Source organism: Urtica dioica, chromosome 4 (genome assembly GCF_054948205.1).
Source record: "Urtica dioica subsp. dioica isolate 48M chromosome 4, U.dioica_male_clone48M_v1_H2, whole genome shotgun sequence".
NCBI classification, from domain to species: domain Eukaryota; kingdom Viridiplantae; phylum Streptophyta; class Magnoliopsida; order Rosales; family Urticaceae; genus Urtica; species Urtica dioica.
This window is the reverse complement of record NC_142759.1, coordinates 4550624-4570139: the sequence shown is the minus strand read 5'-3', so window position 1 is coordinate 4570139 and position 19516 is coordinate 4550624. Positions and strand designations below refer to the sequence as shown.

The 19516-nt window shown below is 35.2% G+C and overlaps 1 protein-coding gene and 1 long non-coding RNA gene across 4 annotated transcripts; one reads left to right on the top strand and one right to left on the bottom strand.

Moving 5' to 3' along the window:
* Positions 1 to 1104: 1104 nt before the first annotated feature.
* LOC149399525 (uncharacterized) lies at positions 1105 to 9015 on the top strand. Of its 3 annotated transcripts, XR_016296796.1 has the most exons (18): positions 1105 to 1292; positions 1582 to 1679; positions 2115 to 2251; positions 2503 to 2647; positions 3214 to 3515; positions 3607 to 3674; positions 3787 to 3864; positions 4162 to 4259; positions 4479 to 4614; positions 5120 to 5244; positions 5391 to 5443; positions 6234 to 6303; positions 6374 to 6449; positions 6552 to 6680; positions 6772 to 6839; positions 6953 to 7614; positions 7827 to 7933; positions 8107 to 9015. It is a non-coding gene; the product is annotated as an uncharacterized LOC149399525 (long non-coding RNA). The 3 variants fall into 3 exon arrangements; XR_016296797.1 differs by having other exon boundaries at positions 4479 to 4527; positions 6234 to 6449; XR_016296798.1 differs by lacking the exon at positions 4162 to 4259 and having other exon boundaries at positions 4479 to 4527; positions 6234 to 6449.
* A 6947-nt stretch (positions 9016 to 15962) lies between these two features.
* On the bottom strand, positions 15963 to 19192 carry LOC149399524 (putative polyol transporter 6). Its single transcript, XM_089612331.1, has 4 exons — positions 18828 to 19192; positions 17519 to 18110; positions 16985 to 17343; positions 15963 to 16607 (listed from the first exon to the last, which is right to left on the bottom strand). Exons 1-4 carry the CDS (start codon positions 18934 to 18936, stop codon positions 16129 to 16131), a joined length of 1539 nt encoding a protein of 512 aa, XP_089468457.1. The 5' UTR covers positions 18937 to 19192; the 3' UTR covers positions 15963 to 16128.
* Positions 19193 to 19516: the final 324 nt, after the last annotated feature.

The following is a 19516-nucleotide window of genomic DNA, read 5'->3' as shown; positions in this document are numbered from 1 at the left end:
GCATATAATTTATACATAATAAAATTCTTCCAGTTCACAAAGCACAAGCACACCCATAAAATAATGTCAATAAACAATGTAGCACACCTAACTTTTTGGCACCATGATTTTATGGCTGTGCAGTTTTAGTTACTTTATGTGGTTTTATGGATGCAATTCCAATTATTTTTATATGGTTTGAAAGATGTGTAAAGGTGTTTTAGTTGAATAGCCACAATATAAACAATTAATTATTTGGTGTCTTTCTTTTTAAAAAAAAAAAGTTATCTCGAATTTTATTTTATTAAAAAAAATAGTTCATCAGCTCGTAGTAAATTAAATTAACTAAAAAATCTAAAATTTTTACTCTTTAGTTAATTTAATTTACTGCGAACCAATAAATTATTTTTTTTATAAAAATGAATTTGAGCTATTTTTTTAAAAAAGAGGATGATTATTGAGCGACTGAGCAAATTACCTTTATGATAAATGGAAAAATAGTTAAGATTTGGTTAAAATTAGCAAAATAGGTTTACAAGAAAATAATATTTTTGCTCAAAAGTTTCCATTTATTTAATTATTTTCTGCATACACATTATCTTCTATTTTTTTTTTTTTTTTAAAAAGCCTTGTTCTTATTTATAAATGCCTATTGGATATTAAAGTTAACTTAAGGTTATTTTGCAGTTTCTAAAGCCGTTTCAGATACTATTCAACTAATAATCTTATTTTTATATATTTCTATTTTAAGAGTATGATGAATTCCCTTGTTTATTAAGGCCTAATATTAATTTTCCACCATTGCCGTAACTGTAAATTGGGCATGATATGATGACTTGAAGCCCAAGCAGAAGAGTGTAATAAATACTATTTTAATTATTTTGATATAACCGTTCATAAAAAATTTTAAGAAAAATAATTCTTTAATTAAGGAAAGATCATTTGAAAGAAAAACAAATAAGGAAAGGGAGTTCGTCGAAATATACTTTCTTGATAATTATATTCTTACCGTTATAAATAAAATAGGAAACCTTCGACCCAAAACCGCGTAACATTTAAGCCCCAAGATTCGCAGAGCAACAATTCTATATTTCTATTTCACTTCACATTTCGCGCTCTCTCTCTCTCTCTCTCTCCTCTCTAGCTCTCAGTTCGGCGCCGTTGTAGGTCGCCGACACAAGCACTTCACCACGCTGCTGTCACCATCGGCGGTGGTGATGCGGAAGAATAGCGCGATGACCTTCTTGTGTCGGAACCCTAGGTCCGTCGGGTCGGCGATCAACGACCGTGCTTTGATTGCAGAGTTTCTTAAGGTAATGCCTTTTATTTTATTGCATATTTCTTCCACTTCTCTCTATCTCTCTCTCAGTCCAACGCCGATGCTGTGGGTCGCGGACTCGGTGGCCTTAGGACTCCGACACAAGTACTTTACCGCACTGCTATCACCACCGGCGGCGGTGACGCGGAAGAGTAGCGCGGTGACCTCCTTGTGCCGGAGCCCTAATTTCATCGGGTTGGCGATCCATGACCATGTTCCGATTGTAGACTTTTATCTTCTTTGGCGAAGCAAACGGTGATATGTTTCTTTTGTTCCTGTCCTAGGGCTTCAGACGTTTCGAATCGTCCTCAAACCCTAGGGCAATCAGGTCGGCGACCTGAATCCGATCGGAGAATTTTATCCCCTTCCGCAAAGCAAACAGGTGAACATGTTTCTTTATTCCTCTTTTATTATTTTGGAAATTGATATATTAGAAGCTGGGGCTGAGGGATCAAGGCATGTTGCTCTGTACTTATGATCAAGGCATGTTGCTCTGAACATATGATCAAGGCATGAAAGGAATCGAGGTTAAATCACTGTTTTTTGTAATGTTGGATTAGGAAATGTCCCGTGTTCCAAATATCCAAATTTCTTGAATATGAAGATGTTTTTTCATTACTTCATCAATATATCTTATCTTTGCAATATATTTGGTTTTTTCATTGGTTATGGAATTACAAACTTAATTCAGATTTTGATAATGGTAAACCCTCAAGATGTTCAATGTTAATATTTTTATGTAAATATTGTTATGGGTTTGATTTTTTTTTTCTTTTCAAATAACCAATGTTCTTTTTGATTGTCCCAATCGGAGGAGATCGCCGCTGCCTCCAAGGGAACTGAGACGGAGCCCGAGATCTTGAGGTGTTTCCCCACTAAGCTTTTATAGTCCGTGTGGCGTGCCTTTTGCAATATCCACATCATCGGAAATTTGGAACTGCTCATGTTTCCATGGTAAATATTAATTTTTATTTATTTATTTATTTTTTTAACTCAAAAGTGTTTCGATTCTATTCGCTTCTTGGAAAATTGAGATTTGTGATATAAAGTTTGAATCTAGATATTAAGAAGACTAATCTGTTAGTTACTTGGTTTGAGCCAACATCGATCTTGTTATCTTATTATTATGTTCTTTTTTTGCCAAAAGCCTTCCATTCTCATTCATTATTTTTACCATCCATGTTATATATCTTATTTTTCTAAAGCCTGAGGTTGCAGCGTATCCCAACTACTTTCCCCGACAATGTCCTGGTGCTGCAAGCTCTTCATGACGTTGTTTTACTACTCTGTCTATTATGTGATGTGAATGTCTGTGTCGATTCTCAAGCAATTGTTTGTTCTTTTGAGCAGGTAATTATTCTGTCGGTCATATTCTCATTCAAATTACAGATGTTGACTAATTATCCTTGTGAATTTCGGATTTTATTTTTTACTTGGGAGGCAAGGTACATTGTTTAACTTACAATTGGACTGAAAATGCATTCCGTTTGTTTTACAAATTGAAACCTGGTAAACAAAGAAGGATAATACAGAAGAAAACCTAAACATAAAAACTAGTTAGCCATAGTAAAAACTAAAATAAAAAAGCAGATAAGCAATGGTTGTTGCATTCTTGATTGTACCTAGATTCTTTTGTATTAAGTTACTCGTATCATTATTTTTTTGTGACCCTTTAGAACCTTCTAAAACGTACTATTTTTCTAGCTTATTTTTCTTTGAATTGCTCTGGAAATTTTACAACGTTGAACTTCTTTAATCCAATGCTGATGTTTGCAGACAATGGTGTGGATTTTGAATGACTACTCTAAAATTCAACGCACCAGTGGCTGTGGCAGGAAAGCCCACAGTTAGCTGAGAATAAAGAACAAAAAAATTGAGGTTATCATTAATAACTTATTGTGTTTGGTGTTTTTTAGGACCCTGGGGCTCTTGGACAGAGGCTGCAACTTGGCAGCGTGGTTTTTTCCACGAAAGCATGACTTAACTGAGTACGGAAATTCCGTCGTGGGTTTGACATTTTTTATCCAGGAATATGATTATTATGGATTGTTTGAGATATCTAGTGATTTCGGTCGATGTCCTTTATTAGGGGTTTCAAAATGTGTGGTCTTGTGCAACTAGACTCTCAGCTCAGCGGTTGAATTTCCATGGATCCTAATGAACTTGTACGCGACTGGGATGTTCTGATCCCTTGTGCTCTAGACAGGAATTTGAACAAGTACAAATCTTACCAATCTATAGAATGATCTTTATGTAAATATAATTATTTAGTGTAAATGGTTATAATATTCTCCACCTCTCCTTTAAAGCGAAAATGTTGCTCATGTGAACGCCAATGTCATTGTTGAGGAAGCTAATCATCCAACCGATTTAGAAGGTAATTTGGTATATTTAACAATATTTAGGGTAACTTCTTTGTTGTTTAGCTCACTCTTCTCTTCTGTTCTAATGTTGCTGGTAGATGATATCATTGGTATCCCTCTTGACAGCTTGGTGGAATTGTCTTTTGGTAAATAATCGTCATTGACAATAGGAGGAGAGATAAAGGCGTCACCGCTCTCCGCCAGGTTTGTTCCTTTTCTGCGGGACACTAACTTCGCTGCTCTTAATGTATACATATGTATGTGTTTCTATAGCCAGTTGGATAATAGACATTGAAGTTCAACAGCGCTGCACCATGAAAACTCATTGTCGAAACTGTTTCTCCGGTCCTTCTTTTAACCCAGTCCACTTAATTTGCATTTGCACAACTAAGTATAACAGTCTCTGCTTTGCATTTGCACAACTAAGTTTAACAGTCTCTGCTTTCGAGCCAAATTTCTCTGCCAAATGGAGAATATCTTAACATATTTCTGTTATAATAGAAAAGAGAATGTGAATGGTGAAGAGTGCGACAAGGAAGATGAGGAGCCACATGAGTTTAGAGTAAAGCAAGTGAACCAACTTTTTCTCTTGCTTAGGTGTAAGTGTATGTTGTTTGTCTGAGCATTAATATGATTATATATACAGATGGTTGTAGTCACAAATTAATTTACTCGAGAAATCATCTGAAACTATTGATTTGGTATCATTTTAGTCATTATTATATTATATAAATTATTGTACAAAAACCAAAACTTAAAAACAATTTAAAACTTATTTACTAACTTAATAAGTTATAGTTTCACCTTGGTACGTGCAGACGAACAACGGCCTCTCGCGTTGGGACGGGTTGTGTCTTGTCGACGTTGGTCAGCTATACCGACTTCATTCCCAAACAATGAATGAATGTTTTTTGAGAGACGTGGAGTCTAGTGTGGGAGACTCGCGGCTGATTGGTTTGTTGGGATGTCTTTTTTTTTTTATTGTTTTTCTGTTCCTTTAAAAAGCTCTCATGATTATGAAGCTCTCATGATTATATTTTTATTACTCCATCAGGGTGATTTATATGTGTTTTAAATTTATTTTTATTACTTCCATCAGGATTATTTATCCATGTAGTATTTAGTATATTATCACTAGCCCATCTTTGTAAATTTAATTCATATTTTTGTAGGTACTAGGCAACCTTGGTTTTAACTTTTAAGGTGTCTTACAGGAATTTTATTTAGGTTTTTCATTTAGCCATTTTCTTAAAGCGCAGAATGACACTTAGGTCAGTTTAACGGGTAGATATTGTTCCAGGTAGCCCTTTTTTTATTGGTTTTTTTGTTTATAAAGTGAATTGGTGCAGAATAATTACATATATACATTTCCCTTCATTTTTCCAATGTAGAGTATGGCTAAAGGGTAACTGTAAATTCGGTTATTCATTCACGATATTTAATCATATAAATTTTACAGGTGGAACAAGTTAATTCAAAATCCGTATGATAACAGAGACCCTGGAGGTCTTCGCTTGACAGAAGTCTGTTTTGAGGGCACTCATGTTGAAAAGAACTAAGGAGCCAAAGGATAAGGGAAGGAAGGTAAAATAGACTACATTTTCGGCCTCAAACTCTACAATTTTATTTGCCCTCCGATATCTTATTTTTGCATCTCACATATTTTATGTAAGATAGATTTGAGTGAGGGTGGTACTTCATCCCACTAACATTCGGATCATTGAGTGCAGACAATTTTTGGGGCAGAGCTGGATTTTTTATGATGCCATATCTAAGATCCAAGGTGAGTATACAACTTCTCTATATCTTTTTGTACTGAATTTGCAGCTTGAATTCCAAATTTATCTGTCTGGTCTTCAATCGTGTCGTTGATCACCTTACCATTAGTTTTGCAATGAGCATGTCCAATTCGATCACTAAGTCTTAAAAGTTAAAACTAGTCACGAGGTGAGAAATCAACAACAGTTTTCTTGAAGTTGTGTGATACTTAACAAAAACTAGAAATGTTATTCGTTTTAAGACCACATTAAATAGGCATGTTCATAATTTTTTTTTTTAATATTTATGTGATGCACAGAGTTTATATGGTTAGCGTGTGTTGTTGGTCTCTAAAGCCTATAATCCATAATATTTGCACCATGATATTTGAGATTACTAAAGTTTAGTAGAACCAAAGATCCTTGGTTCATTCAAATTACAGATGTTGACTGCTTATCCTTGTGAATTTCGGATTTTATTTTTTACTCGGGAGTCAATGTACATTGTTTAACTTACAATTGGACTGAAAACGCATTCTGTATGTTTTACAAATTGAAAACTGGTAAGCAAAGAAGGATAATACAGAAGAAAACCTAATCGTAAACACTAGTTGGCCACAGTAAAAGCTAAAATAAAAAAGCAGATAAGCAATGGTTGTTGCATTCTTGATTGAATCTAGATTCTTTTGTCATAAGTTACTCGTATCATTATTTTTTGTGACCCTTTAGCACCTTCTAAAACGTACTATTTTTCTTTGAATTGCTCCGGAAATTTTACTACATTGAACTTCTTTAATCCAATGCTGATGTTTGCAGACAATGGTGTGGATTTTGAACGAGTACTCCAAAATTTAATGCACCAGTGGCTGTGGCAGGAAAGCCCACGGTTAGCTGAGAATAAAGAACAAAAAATTTGAGGTTATCATTAATAACTTATTGTGTTTTGTGTTTTTTAGGACCCTGGGGCTCTTGGACAGAGGCTGCAACTTGGCAGCGTGGTTTTTTTTTTCCACAAAAGCATGACTTAATTGAGTACGGAAATTCCTTCGTGGGTTTGACATTTTGTTATCCTGGAATATAGTTATTATGGATTGTTTGAGATATATAGTAATTTCGGTCGATGTCCTTTTTTAGGGGTTTCAAAATGTGTGGTTTTGTGCAACTAGAATCTCAGCTCAGCGGTTGAGTTTCCATGGTTCCTAATGAACTTGTACGCGACTGGGATGTTCTGATCCCTTGTGCTATAGACAGGGTTTTGAACAAGTAAAGATTTTACCAATCTATAGAATGATCTTTATATAAATAAAATTATTTAGTGTAAATGATTATAATATTCTCCACCTCTCCTTTGAAGGGAAAATGTTGCTCATGTGAATGCCAATGTCATTGTTGAGGCAGCTAATCATCCAACCGATCCAGAAGGTAATGTGGTATATTTAACAATATTCAGGGTATCTTCTTCGTTGTTTAGCTCACTCGTCTCTTCTATTCTAATGTTGCTTGGTAGATGATATCATTGTTATCCCTCTTGACAGCTTGGTGGAATTGTCTTTTGGTAAATAATTGTCATTGATACTAGGAGGAGAGAAAGGGGAATCACCGCTCTCGGCCAAGTTTGTTCCTTTTCTGTGGGACACGAACTTCGCTGCTCTTAATGTATACGTATGTATGTGTTTCTATAGCTAGTTGGATAATAGACATTGAAGTTCAACAGCGCTGCACCATGAAAACTCACTGTCGAAACTGTTTCTCCGGTCCTTCTTTAAACCCAGTCCACTTGTATGTTCGTAATAGAACGGAGTAACTATAATTTTTCTTTGCCTTGCATTTGCACAACTAAGTATAAAAGTCACTGCTTTCGAGCCAAATTTCTCTTCCAAATGGAGACTATCTTAACATATTTCTGTTATATAGAAAAGAGAATGTGAATGGTGAAGAGTGCGACAAGGAAGATGAGGAGCCACGTGAGTTTAGAGTGGAGCAAAAGAACCAGCTTTTTCTCTTGATTAGGGGTAGTTTCACTAACATAATAAGTTATAGTTTCACTTTGGTATGTGCAGACGAACAACGGCCTCTCGCGTCGGGACGGGTTGTGTCTTGTCGACGTCGGTCAGTTATACCAACTTCATTCCCCAAACAATGAATGGATGTTTTTTGAGAGACGTGGAGTCTAGCGTGGGAGACTCGCGGCTGATTGGTTTGTTAGTCTGTCTTTTTTGTTTTTGTTTTTGTTTCTGTTCCTTTAAAACGCTCTCTTGATTATGAAGATGTTCTCTTTGTTTTATATATATTTTTATTACTCCATCAGGATGATTTATATGTGTTTTATATATATTTTTATTACTCCATCAGGATTATTTATTTTTATCACTGGCCCATCTTTGTAAATTTAATTCATATTTTTTGTAGGTACAAGGCAACCTTGGTTTTAAGGAGTCTTACAGGAATTTTGTTTAGGTTTTCCATTTAGCCATTTTCTTATAGCGCAGAATGACACTTAGGCCTTCGTTTAACGGGTAGATATTGTTCCAGTTAGCCCTTTTTATTGGTTTTTTGGTTTATAAAGTAAATTGGTGCAGAATAATTACATATATACATTTCCCTTCATTTTTCCAATGTAGAGTATGGCTGAAGGGTAACTGTAACTTTGGTTATTCATTCACGATATTTAATCATATAAATTTTACAGGTGGAACAAGTTGATTCAAAAGCCGTGTGATTACGGAGACCCTGGAGGTCTTCGCTTGATAAAGGCTGTTTTGAGGGCACTCATGTTGAAAAGAACAAAGGAGCCAAAGGATAAAGGAAGGAAGGTAAAATAGACTACATTTTCGGCCTCAAACTCTACAATTTTATTTAACCCTCCTAAATCTTATTTTTGCATCTCACATATTTTATGTAAGATAGATTTGAGTGAGGGTGGTACTTCATCCCACTAACATTCAGATCATCGAGTGCAGACAATTTTTGAGGCAGAGCTGGATTTTTTTTTATGCCATATCTAAAAGATCCAAGGTGAGTATACAACTTCTCTATATCTTATGTACTGAATTTGCAGCTTGACTTCCAAATTTATCTTTCTGGTCTTCAACCGTGTCGTTGATCACCTTACCATTAGTTTTGCAATGAGCATGTCCAATTCGATCACTAAGTCTTAAAACTAGTCACGAGGTGAGACATCAACAACAGTTTTCTTGAAGTTGTGTGATACTTTACAAAAACCAGAAATGTTCTTCGTTTTAAGACCACATTAAATAGGCATGTTCATAATTTGTTTTTTTAAATTTATGTGATGCACAGAGTTTATATGATTAGCGTGTGTTCTTGGTCTCTAAAGCCTATACTCGTCCATAATATATGCACCACATATTTGAGATTACTAAAGTTTAGTAGAACCAAAGATCCTTAATTCATGTTCATTTTTTAGTCATCGCCAAAGTTCCAAGTTGCCACACCCAAAGCTCCGATGAGATTCAGTTAAGCAATGGCCAGAGATAAACGCTTGATTCTTTATGCTTCCATCTTTAATTATGATTTGTAATCATCAATGTTAAGATTATAGACATATATTCATCTTTACTTTCAAGTTTTAACAAATTCCGGCATATTTGGAGTAGAAATCTATATTATTCTGTCGAGAAATAATACCGACAACCTAAAGACTATAGAGAAGAAAAAAAAATGTTTGTACTTTATTTTCACTTCCCATACAAAATAGAACTGTAGAGGTCGAACATAATATTCGACCGTCTAATAAATCTAATTTTAAGGTCAATTATTTTGACAACAACAATCTCCACCCAATAACTAAACATCTTGCCAGCGTGCTATGTTGAATTTTTTCTGAAAAGGTCTCGCCACAAGCTTATAATGTGAAGAGAATCAAAAGCAAATTGTAACCTAAATCGTACCCCTCGTATATCTTTTTTTTTTTTTTCTTTTTCTTTTGTAAGGTGCATGAATGGAATAGTATTGAAAATTGCTCAAAATATTGATAACACATCAACTTTCTTCTTCTTTTTTTGTTGTTTTGTTGTGTTTTTCGTTCTCAATATTGTTGTATATTATTCGTGGTTGTAATGACCCAAAAATTACATCAACGTATAGCACACCCTTGGACTTTTAAAATCAACTTACGTGGGAACACAAACGACAGTATTATTCCTAGGCTGAATTTCTATGTCCCCACTTTCAGTTCCATTGCCACTACCATTTTTACCCTTCTTGCTTCTACTGAAAAGCAACTCCATTTCTTCGAGAGTCCTTCCTTTGGTCTCAGGCAAGAAGAAATAGAAGAAGAACCAAGCCACAACCGAAATCCCAGCGAAGAGGAAAAAAGCTCCTCCGATAGTAATGGCTTCGTAGATCGAAATGAACGAGACCGAGACTGCCCATGAGCCTGTTCACCGCAACTCCGAGACTCATTTTCTTGGGCTCTAAGTCTCAACGGGAAAATCTCGGCGCTGTAAACCCAAATTATGGGCCCAAGCCCAATAGAAAAATTGTGATGAAGAGGTACTGACATAGGCCCAAGGCCCACAATAGTTGATCCTTTGAGTTTGGCACTATAGTCAAGCAAAACCTGACAATTGACGATGCCACAATCACCCCTGTGTAACAATTTGTCAATTTCCACCACTTATTAGTGTTGACTTAGAAACTACTAATAATAGAACTTATCGTTTGAAAAATCAAACCCTACTTGACATTATATTCAACGGTGACTCATGTTAGTGGCCACCAAAATGAAGTGTCTTGGTGAGCCCTACAAGCAATAAGTTCACTTTTGTGGTCACACCGGCTTTCATGAAAATTCTTGGGCTGTGGAGCACCAGCGCCTCCATCCCCATGGCATGCGCGAAGAAGTGAATACCGAGAGCCACCGTCAACATCCACCGCACCGCCGGTGTAGGCTGCAGAATAAGATCCTTCCAAATCCCTTTCCCACCTTTTTTTCTCCGAAACAACGGTAACGTCCACGTCATTGCAATGCTCATTCGGAATCCCCGCGGCGAGCTTAATTAATGTTCCTGATTTTGAGTTTTTTTTTTTTTTTTTTTTTTGAAAATATTGCTTAATGATGAAAATTCAGCGAATATTATGGAAAATTTTGAAATATTGCTTTCTTTTCTTTTTTCAATGGAAATAAATTAAAATAAGACATAAACATTCTACCGAATAAAATGGCTTTTTGAGACAAGACGGACTAGCTCAGTGGGAAGAACTCCCGCACTCCAAAATGAGGAGACGAATCAAAAACTAAGGCTCCGTTTGGAACCCGGAAAATAAGAGAGAAAGTGAAAATAATAGAGAAAATGAAAATGTAAGAGAAAATAATAGAAAAAGTCAAAATTCTAATTGTGTTTGAAAGTCATAGAAAATATGAGAGAAAATTGACGGGAAAGTAACGATGAAACTAGGGACGGAGCTAACTCAAGTCCAGGATGGGCTCTAGCCCCCTCCCACTCAAATTTTTTTTATTTATATTTTTTGTCCATTTTTAAAAAATTTTACATTTTTACCCTAAAATATTTACACTTTTGACCCATTTTTTAAAAAAAATTTCATTTTTACCATGAATTTTTTTTAATTATAGCCCCCTAAATTTTTTTATTTACATTTTTTGCCCATTTTTAAAAAGTTTTACATTTTTACCCTAAAAAATTTACACTTTTGACCCATTTTTTTTAAAAAATTTCAATTTTACCATATTTTTTTAATTAGCCCCCTAAATTTTTTTATTTACATTTTTTGCCCATTTTTAAAAAGTTTTACATTTTTACCCTAAAAAATTTACACTTTTGACCCATTTTTTTAAAAAAATTTCATTTTTACCATGATTTTTTTTAATTAGCCCCCTTAAATTTTTTTATTTACATTTTTTGCTCATTTTTAAAAAGTTTTACATTTTTACCCTAGACAAATGTGATCCCCTCATAGACAAATGTGGAGAGATTCTCATTTTTCATTTGATTTTCGAAGGAAAATGAAATCCTCATTTTAGTTATACACTTTCCTTCGCATTTTCCATCATATTTTTTTTCTACCATATTTTCCTCAATCCAAACAACCTAAGTAAAATAGGAGGGATTTCAATTTTCCTTTCCCTCCTATTTTTCGGGTTCCAAACGGAGCCTAAAGGAGAAAGCAAAAAAAAAAATTGGTTGATTTCGATGGCGTATTTATAACAATGAACATACATAATACTTTCTAATACCTGAGGCAACGAATGCCTTCGTCTTCGGTTTTACAAACCTTAGAGAGAACGAGGCTACAAGTCTTCTTATCACCCTATGCCTGTATTTGTTCTAGTGGACTCCGGTGTCTTGAAAGAGATAGTCACGTAATAGACAATGAGATATGTTATAATAATTCATCACTAGTAGAACATACGTGTAAAAAATGTAAAGAAAATTATATTTACGTCTACTAGTGAAAATAAGTAACTCATATTATGTACTTTATATCTTAGTCTTTTAGTTTTTGGGATTCTTGATAACTTTGTCACTAAATATAGCATACAAAGTAAGAGATGTGTAATTAATATTATTTGTGGTTTTGACAACAGCCTGTTTGGGTGTAAATACGTTTTAGACAAAGGAAGGGATTGATTTGAATATATGTGTTATAATCGGAATATTAATAACACCGAACAGAAAAATAAAATACCGATCATAGGTGTTTTAAACATGAGAAACGCAATGAAGCATAAGTTAAGCTTCAATGCCGACCAAGTCTAATAAAAGCTTCTCGGCACAATAATAGACGTCTAGATTACGCTTACTTGACCACGTAAGTACAAAAGAAACCGAGAAATAACTGAATGGAAGTTACTTTTGCGGTTACCTGATAACTGACAGAACGTGGGTCTGATCAACCTACGGAAAAAAGATATAAAAGGAGGAGAGGAGAAAGAGAAAGGGGATTCGATTAAACACAAACAATATTCTGTTAAGAACAACTTCTTGTATTGAGATTCGTCTAGTATAAGAAAAATCTGGTCTTTGTATTTAATTTGTTACAGGTTATACAATCAACGAGACAATTGTTGAATCTATTTTTAGACATCAATAGTTTGGCGCTAGAAGGAGGGAACTTTGTCTTGAACCGATGGCGAGTTCGTCGGTGCAACCAGGGTCAAATATGGAAGGCAATCCTCAGAGTGGCGAACGAGAGCAAATCGAACACCACAACAGGACGCTTCCTTTGACAATTGACGAAATGCCAGAGATGCTTCCACAATCTTCTCTTCATGACATCTTTCGTGAGATGCAAGAGCGTCTCACTCTCCTAGAGAAGAAAAATAAGGTTTTGGAAGAACAACTCAAAACCAAAAGGGTTTGGTTTGGGTTGGTTGTGTGTTTTTGGCCGTGAGCTTAATTTTTCTGGCTGATTCGATCTGGTTATTCGTGGTAATAAATTCTGATAATCGAGTATTAATTTTTTTTAAAAAAGATAAAGAGCATCAGATGCGACTTTTCGCACCTGATAATCAAGACTTTCAGGTGCGAATTTTCGCACCTGATAATCAAGACACTTTCAGGTGCGACATTTTTATTTTTAATCTTATCTGGGTATGCAGGTCTGGATTTTTATATTTTCTGGATTAAAGCGAGGAAGTGAATCCACAAGTGTTAATGCCGTATTTACAATAATATCAAAGGAGAGATGACAAGAATGTGTATGCCTACGTGGCTATTTGAAGTCTTGTTAGTGGCTATTGTTGAGTCTTTAACTCTTGACTAATGGATGATGCTGCATATTATCTCAGTTCATTTATAATTGATTCTCAGATATGGAAATACAAAGAAACACTTCCTCTCATCTTTTGATTTCTCTCTCTCTCTCTCTCTCTCTCTCTCTCTCTCTCTCTCTGGTATAATCACTCAATACATACATATGGTATGGGAGATTTTCAAGCAAAAAAAATAAAATAATAATGGTATGGGAGGAAAGAGAATTACGTACCATATCCAGAGATGATGGGAATGATAGAGGCAAATAATATGGCACATGCACATGCATACTTGTTCAAATTTTCCGGGTTTCCCTCCAAACCCTTCTCCGTTGGAACAATCATATTGTTTTCTTTGTTTATGGTTTCTTCCAAATATTTCTTACAATCTGGCTCTCTTCTATCGGTAATATATAGGCCTAGAAAGAGGGAAAGGAAGATAGGAAGAAAGAATGAGGGTTTATGACATTCAAGGATTGAAAATTTAGGAAATTGAATGGAAATAATTACTCCACCCAATATAGCTAAAGATATTTAAACAGTATGATCTAATAATAAACAAACCGAAAATGATGTTCATCTCCCACCTGTATTAATCTCATCAGCACTCTGATGAATAGCATTGCGCATTAAATAAAACTTATATATCATCCTTCTTTTTCTTTTTGAAGAAGCATGAATGAAATAATATTGATAACATATCTCTAAAAATATTTATCCCTAGGCTGATCACTTGACATCATTAAACACAAGTAGACGACAACACTGATCAATTGACAATATTATTCCTAGGCTGAATTTCTATGTCCCCATTTTCAGTTCCATTGCTACAACCGTTTTTACCCTTTCTTGCTTCTACTGAAAGCAACTCCATTTCTTCGAGAGTCCTTCCTTTGGTCTCAGGCAAGAGGAAATAGAAAAAGAACCAAGCCACAATCGAAATCACAGCGAAGAGGATAAAAGCTCTTTCGATAGGAATATATGGCTTCGTAGATTGAAATGAACCGAGAATCATACATCTAGATACATGAAACTCATTTGTTGAAAAACCTATCTTCATGATCCATGCATGCATTAGATATAGATCAAGTGAGAGAATGATGAAATGTTTAATTGATATCATACCATAATTACTGATTGATCCTGCGTAAATTAAAAGATAATTTAATAGTCATTATTGCGCATAGTTTCGTGTTTCTTTGTGATGGGAGAGTCTATATAATTAACGTGTTTTGCTCTCTAAGCCTATACTCACCTCCACAATATATGCTCCAGGGACGGAACAAAAAATGTAAATTAGGGGTTATTATGCAAAAAAAAAAAGGTTAAAAAGTGGCTAATCTATAAATCTTTAAGATAAAAAATAAAAACAAGTGGCAAAAAGTGTAAAAGAACAAATTTTTTAGAGTGTCATATTTGAGATTATTAAACTTTAGAAGAACAAAATATCCTTGGTTCATATTCATTTAAAGTCGTTGCCGACGAGATTCCGTTAATCAATGGCCAAATATTAATGCTTGATTCTGTATGCTTCTGCCTTTAATTATGATTTCTAATCATCAATGTTCAGATTAGGGAATATTCATAACCACTTTCAACAAAAATATTCGGCATATTTGAAAATATATAAAAACATCATTACAAACGGTGAAATTTATATTGTTCTGTCGAGAAATAATAACTGACAACCTTTTACACTCTAGAGAGAGAGAAAGAAAATGTTTGTACTTTGTTTTCTCTTATTTACTTCCCATATACAAAATAGAGGTCGTCCAAAATATTAGACTATATAATAAATCTAATTTTTAAGTCAATTATTTTGACTAGAGCAATCTCCACCCAATAACTTATCATCTTGCCAACATGCAAAGTTGAATTCTCTTTGAAAAGATTTCGCTATAAACTTGTAGTATGAATGGAATCCAAAACAAATTGTGACATAAGCAACTTGGACTTAAGTAATAGCTCTCGTATATCCTCTCTTCTTTTTTTCTTTTTGAAGATGCATGAATGAAATAATGGCCCCGTTTGGTACAGATTATTAATCCCTGTTTTTGTTTTTTAAAAAAACTAAACTGTTTGTTTGCGTTTGGTAAAACAGTTTTTGGAAAAAACTTTAAAAGCGATTTTAAAAATTGTACGTGATTCCAAAAAGTTAGAAATCTTAGCTTTTGGAAAAAGCGTTTATGTTTGTGGTATATAATTACTTTAATATCCTCAGTGTCTGTCCTTTGCTTTTTAGTTCCTGGAAATTTGACAGTACACGCGTCCTTGTCTTTATCCCTTATCTCACCACATTCTTTGCCACGCGTCCTGGACTTTTCTTTCCTCACCCCTTTTACTTTTCTCAGTATCATGTTTTTTATTTTTATTCAGCATGCACAATTACTTGTTCTCTCTTCTTCTCTGAGCAAAGCAAACAAACATCTCTGAGCAAAGCAATGTATGTACGTAAAAAACTATTCCCAATTACATAAAAAAAAAAAAAACTATTATATAATATATAAAAAAAACTATTCCCAAGGTTTGGTTATTATAAAAGACAAAGACGTTCAATTATATATGCACATTAACATTATATTATTTAATTTTTAAAAACATGTCTATTTTAGTCTTTTTACTATAATATATTTATTTCACCAAACGCCAAATCAATTTTTGTTATCAGCAACAACTGTTTTTTAAACAGTTTACCAAACACATGTCAGTTTAAAAAAAAAACAGTTTTTTTCAAAAACTAAATCTTAAAACATTTTTTTTAAAAACAAAGCTATGCCAAACGATACCAATATTGAAAATTGCTCAAAATATTTATAACACAAACAACTTTCCTTTCTCAATATTATTGTATATTCATGGTTATACTGATCCAAAAATTACATCAAAGTATAGCACACCATTGGACTTTTTTTAAAACCCACTTACGTGGCAACACAAACGACATCACAACACAAAAGTAAACGACAACAACACTGATCAATTGACAATATTATTCCTAGGCTGAATTTCTATGTCCCCATTTTCAGTTCCATTGCCACTACCGTTTTTACCCTTCTTGCTTCTACTGAAAAGCATTTCCATTTCTTCGAGAGTCCTTCCTTTGGTCTCGGGCAAGAAGAAATAGAAGAAGAACCAAGCCACGACCGAAATCCCGGCGAAGAGGAAAAAAGCTCCTCCGATAGTAATGGCTTCGTAGATCGAAATGAACGAGACCGAGATTGTGGCGTTCATGAGCCTGTTCACCGCAACTCCGAGACTCATTCCTTGGGCTCTAAGTCTCAAAGGGAAAATCTCTGAACTGTAAACCCAAGTTACAGGACCAAGCCCAATGGAAAAGAATGCGATGAAGAGGTACACTGAAGCTATACTTAGGCCCAAGGCCCACAATAGTTGGTCCTTGGAGTTTTCCACCATAGTCAAGCAAAACCCGAGCATAGACAAAGCCACAATCATCCCTGTGTGTATTAATTTCCACCACTTGTTAGTTTTGACTTCAAGACTACTAATACTAGAACTTCTCTTTTGAAAATTCAAAACTCTGTGTGTCATTATATTCAACGGTGACTTATTTGTCTACAAATATTAGAAAAGTCGCTATTAAATAAATACCCACGCCTAGACACACCTTACTTATCTTACAAATTGTATACTCATGCTTATCTAGTTATATAAAAAAAAAAAAGTCAATATTGTTTGAACATGTCTAAGTATCCGTTTACTAAAAATACATAATCAAAATGTTGTAAAATTCATAGAAAAAATGTAAAAAAAAAAATCAGTAAGGATGATAAAATATATAAAGATAAGATGATGATAGTAAAAAAATAAATACCTCCGGTGCTAGTCAACAAGAGCTTTCTCCTTCCAATCTTATCAAGGTAAAAAGTGGCCACCAAAATGAAGAGTGTCTTGGTGAGCCCTACACCGACCGTGGCACGCAATAAGTTCACTTTCTTGGTCACACCGGCTTTCTTGAAAATCCTTGGGCTGTAGAGAACCACCGCCTCGATCCCCGTGGCGTGTTCGAAGAAGTGAATCCCGAGAGCCGCCACCAATATCCACCGCACCGCCGGCGTTGGCCGCAGAATAAGATCCTTCCAAACCCCTTTCCCGCCTTTTTTCTCCGAAACCACGGTAACGTCCACGTCATTGCTATGCTCCTCGGGAATCCCCGCAGCGAGCTTGATGTCCCTATATTGATAGGAGAGATAACCATAAGATAAGATAAGTTTAAATTCAGATCCATATAGTCTAATTTTCCGAAAAATATCGATTATTGATGATGAAAATTCACACAAAATTTGTAGAAATTTGAAACATTGCTCTTTCAAAAACTTAAATACACATAAATATTTTGTAATAGTACCTTAGGCGACGGAGGGCTTCGTCTTCGGTGTTGCAAACGGTAGAGAGGACGCGGTGGGCCTCACGGAGGCGGCCCTGCATGACGAGCCAGCGAGGGGACTCGGGCATGGCGAGGATGCCGAGGGCGAGTGCGACACTCGGGATGGCGGCGATTCCCAACATGAGGCGCCACCCGAGGTGCAGAGGGAGCCCCCCGAACACGAGGTTCGAGATGTACCCGAGGAGGATCCCGAAGCTGATGCAGAGCTCCGGGAGGGAGCTCAGCAGGCCTCGGGACCCAGGGGAAGAGATCTCGGCAGAGTAGACTGGGGCTATCACGAGGGCGTACCCGACCCCGATTCCAGCCACGCACCGGCCCGTCAAGAGGACGGCGTAGTTTGGGCCGTAGCCCATGAGGATTGAGCCCAGAAGGAAGATGGTGCACGCGAGGACAATGGTGTAGCGACGCCCGATTTTGTCCGAGGTTTTTCCCGCCACCAAGGATCCGAATAGGGCGCATACGTTCAAGATCGCCGCCAGCACCGACACCTTCAATTCGCTTATCAACATCTCCTCTTTAATGAAGAGCATGGCCCCACTCATGACTCCGGTGTCTAAAACAGGTTAGATGACACAATGAGACGAGTAACTCGTGAACTTATAATAATATATATATACATAAATATATTTTTTAATAATTTATCTACCAAGTACAACATACATGTGAAAGATATAATAAGGAAATTTTATTTACGTTAATGAGTGAAATAAGTAACGCATATTATACTCTATAGCTTAGTCTTTTATTTTTGGGATTCTTAATAACTTATCACGAAATATAGCATACAAAACAAGATACATGTATTTATTTTTAGTTTTGATAACAACCTGTTTGGTTGGAAATACGTTATAGTAACATTGAGGAAGGGATTGATTTGGTTGAGGTTTGAAAATTAAAGAAAATATATAATCAATACTATGTATGAAAATATCTTCATTTATTGAATATATGAAAACTATTTTGTTAATTTTTTTTGTTAATTTTATCTGGGTATGCAGGTCTGGAAATTTGCATCTGGATTATAACGACCAAAAGCGAGGTATAGAGATTGATTAAGCTCTAAACATTTATAAAAAAAAAAAAAAAAAATAATAATAAACAAGGTGTTTATATGTATTATATATTCCGTATATATATAAATATTCAAGGAGAAAAAGAAGAGCATAGGTTCTGCTACCTTAAATTAAGAAAGATAATATAAAGGGATATACGTTTGTATACACACACACACACACACACATATGGTGTAGGATCTAAGAGAATTACGTACCATAGCCAAAGATGATGGAAATGACAGAGGCAACTATAGCGCATGCACATGCATACTTGTTCAACTTTTCTGGGGGTCCCTCAAAAACCTTCTCCGTTGGAACGATCATATCGTTTTGTGTGTTTATGAATCTGACTCTCTTCTATCAGAATATATCGGTGTATATAGGCCGAGAGAGAGATAAGGAAAGAAAGAAAAGAGGGTTTGTGTTAGTACCCAAATGGAGTACAGCCCTCTATGTATTTAAGAGCGAAAACAAGCCTCAAGTCTCCGATAAAGATATTATTTCTTTATCGATAGACAAATGAAATGAAAATTTGGCTCAAAATTGTGTGATCTTGACTTGTTTTAAGTGGATAGGAAAATAATAAAATATGGCTCTTTATAGCACCCACGATGTGTATATATAGACAAGGGCTGAGAGTGGCTATATTCCTATTTTAAAGGCTATTTTCGTCATTTTGTAGAAAAATTCAACGGCAATTGTAACAGCACATGCCGTATTGGGCCAACAAGTTGCCTGATATAATTTTTTTCAGTTATTATTATTTTTTTTTAATAATTATGTTTTCAGTTATTTATCAGGAAAATAACATAATAAATTAGGTACATCACTCGTATTGTTATTGGATAAGGGCTAACGAAGATCTCTCGGCTGTATACATTCATTTATATAATTATATTTGGCT

Coding starts and splice junctions, on each gene's coding strand:
- LOC149399524 (XM_089612331.1), bottom strand. CDS start 18,936: ATGATCGTTCCAACGGAGAAGGTTTTTGAGGGACCCCCAGAAAAGTTG. Junction 18,111..18,827: donor TTCCATCATCTTTGGCTATG/GTACGTAATTCT, acceptor AACCTGTTTTAG/ACACCGGAGTCATGAGTGGG. Junction 16,608..16,984: donor CTTGTTGACTAGCACCGGAG/GTATTTATTTTT, acceptor TAATACACACAG/GGATGATTGTGGCTTTGTCT.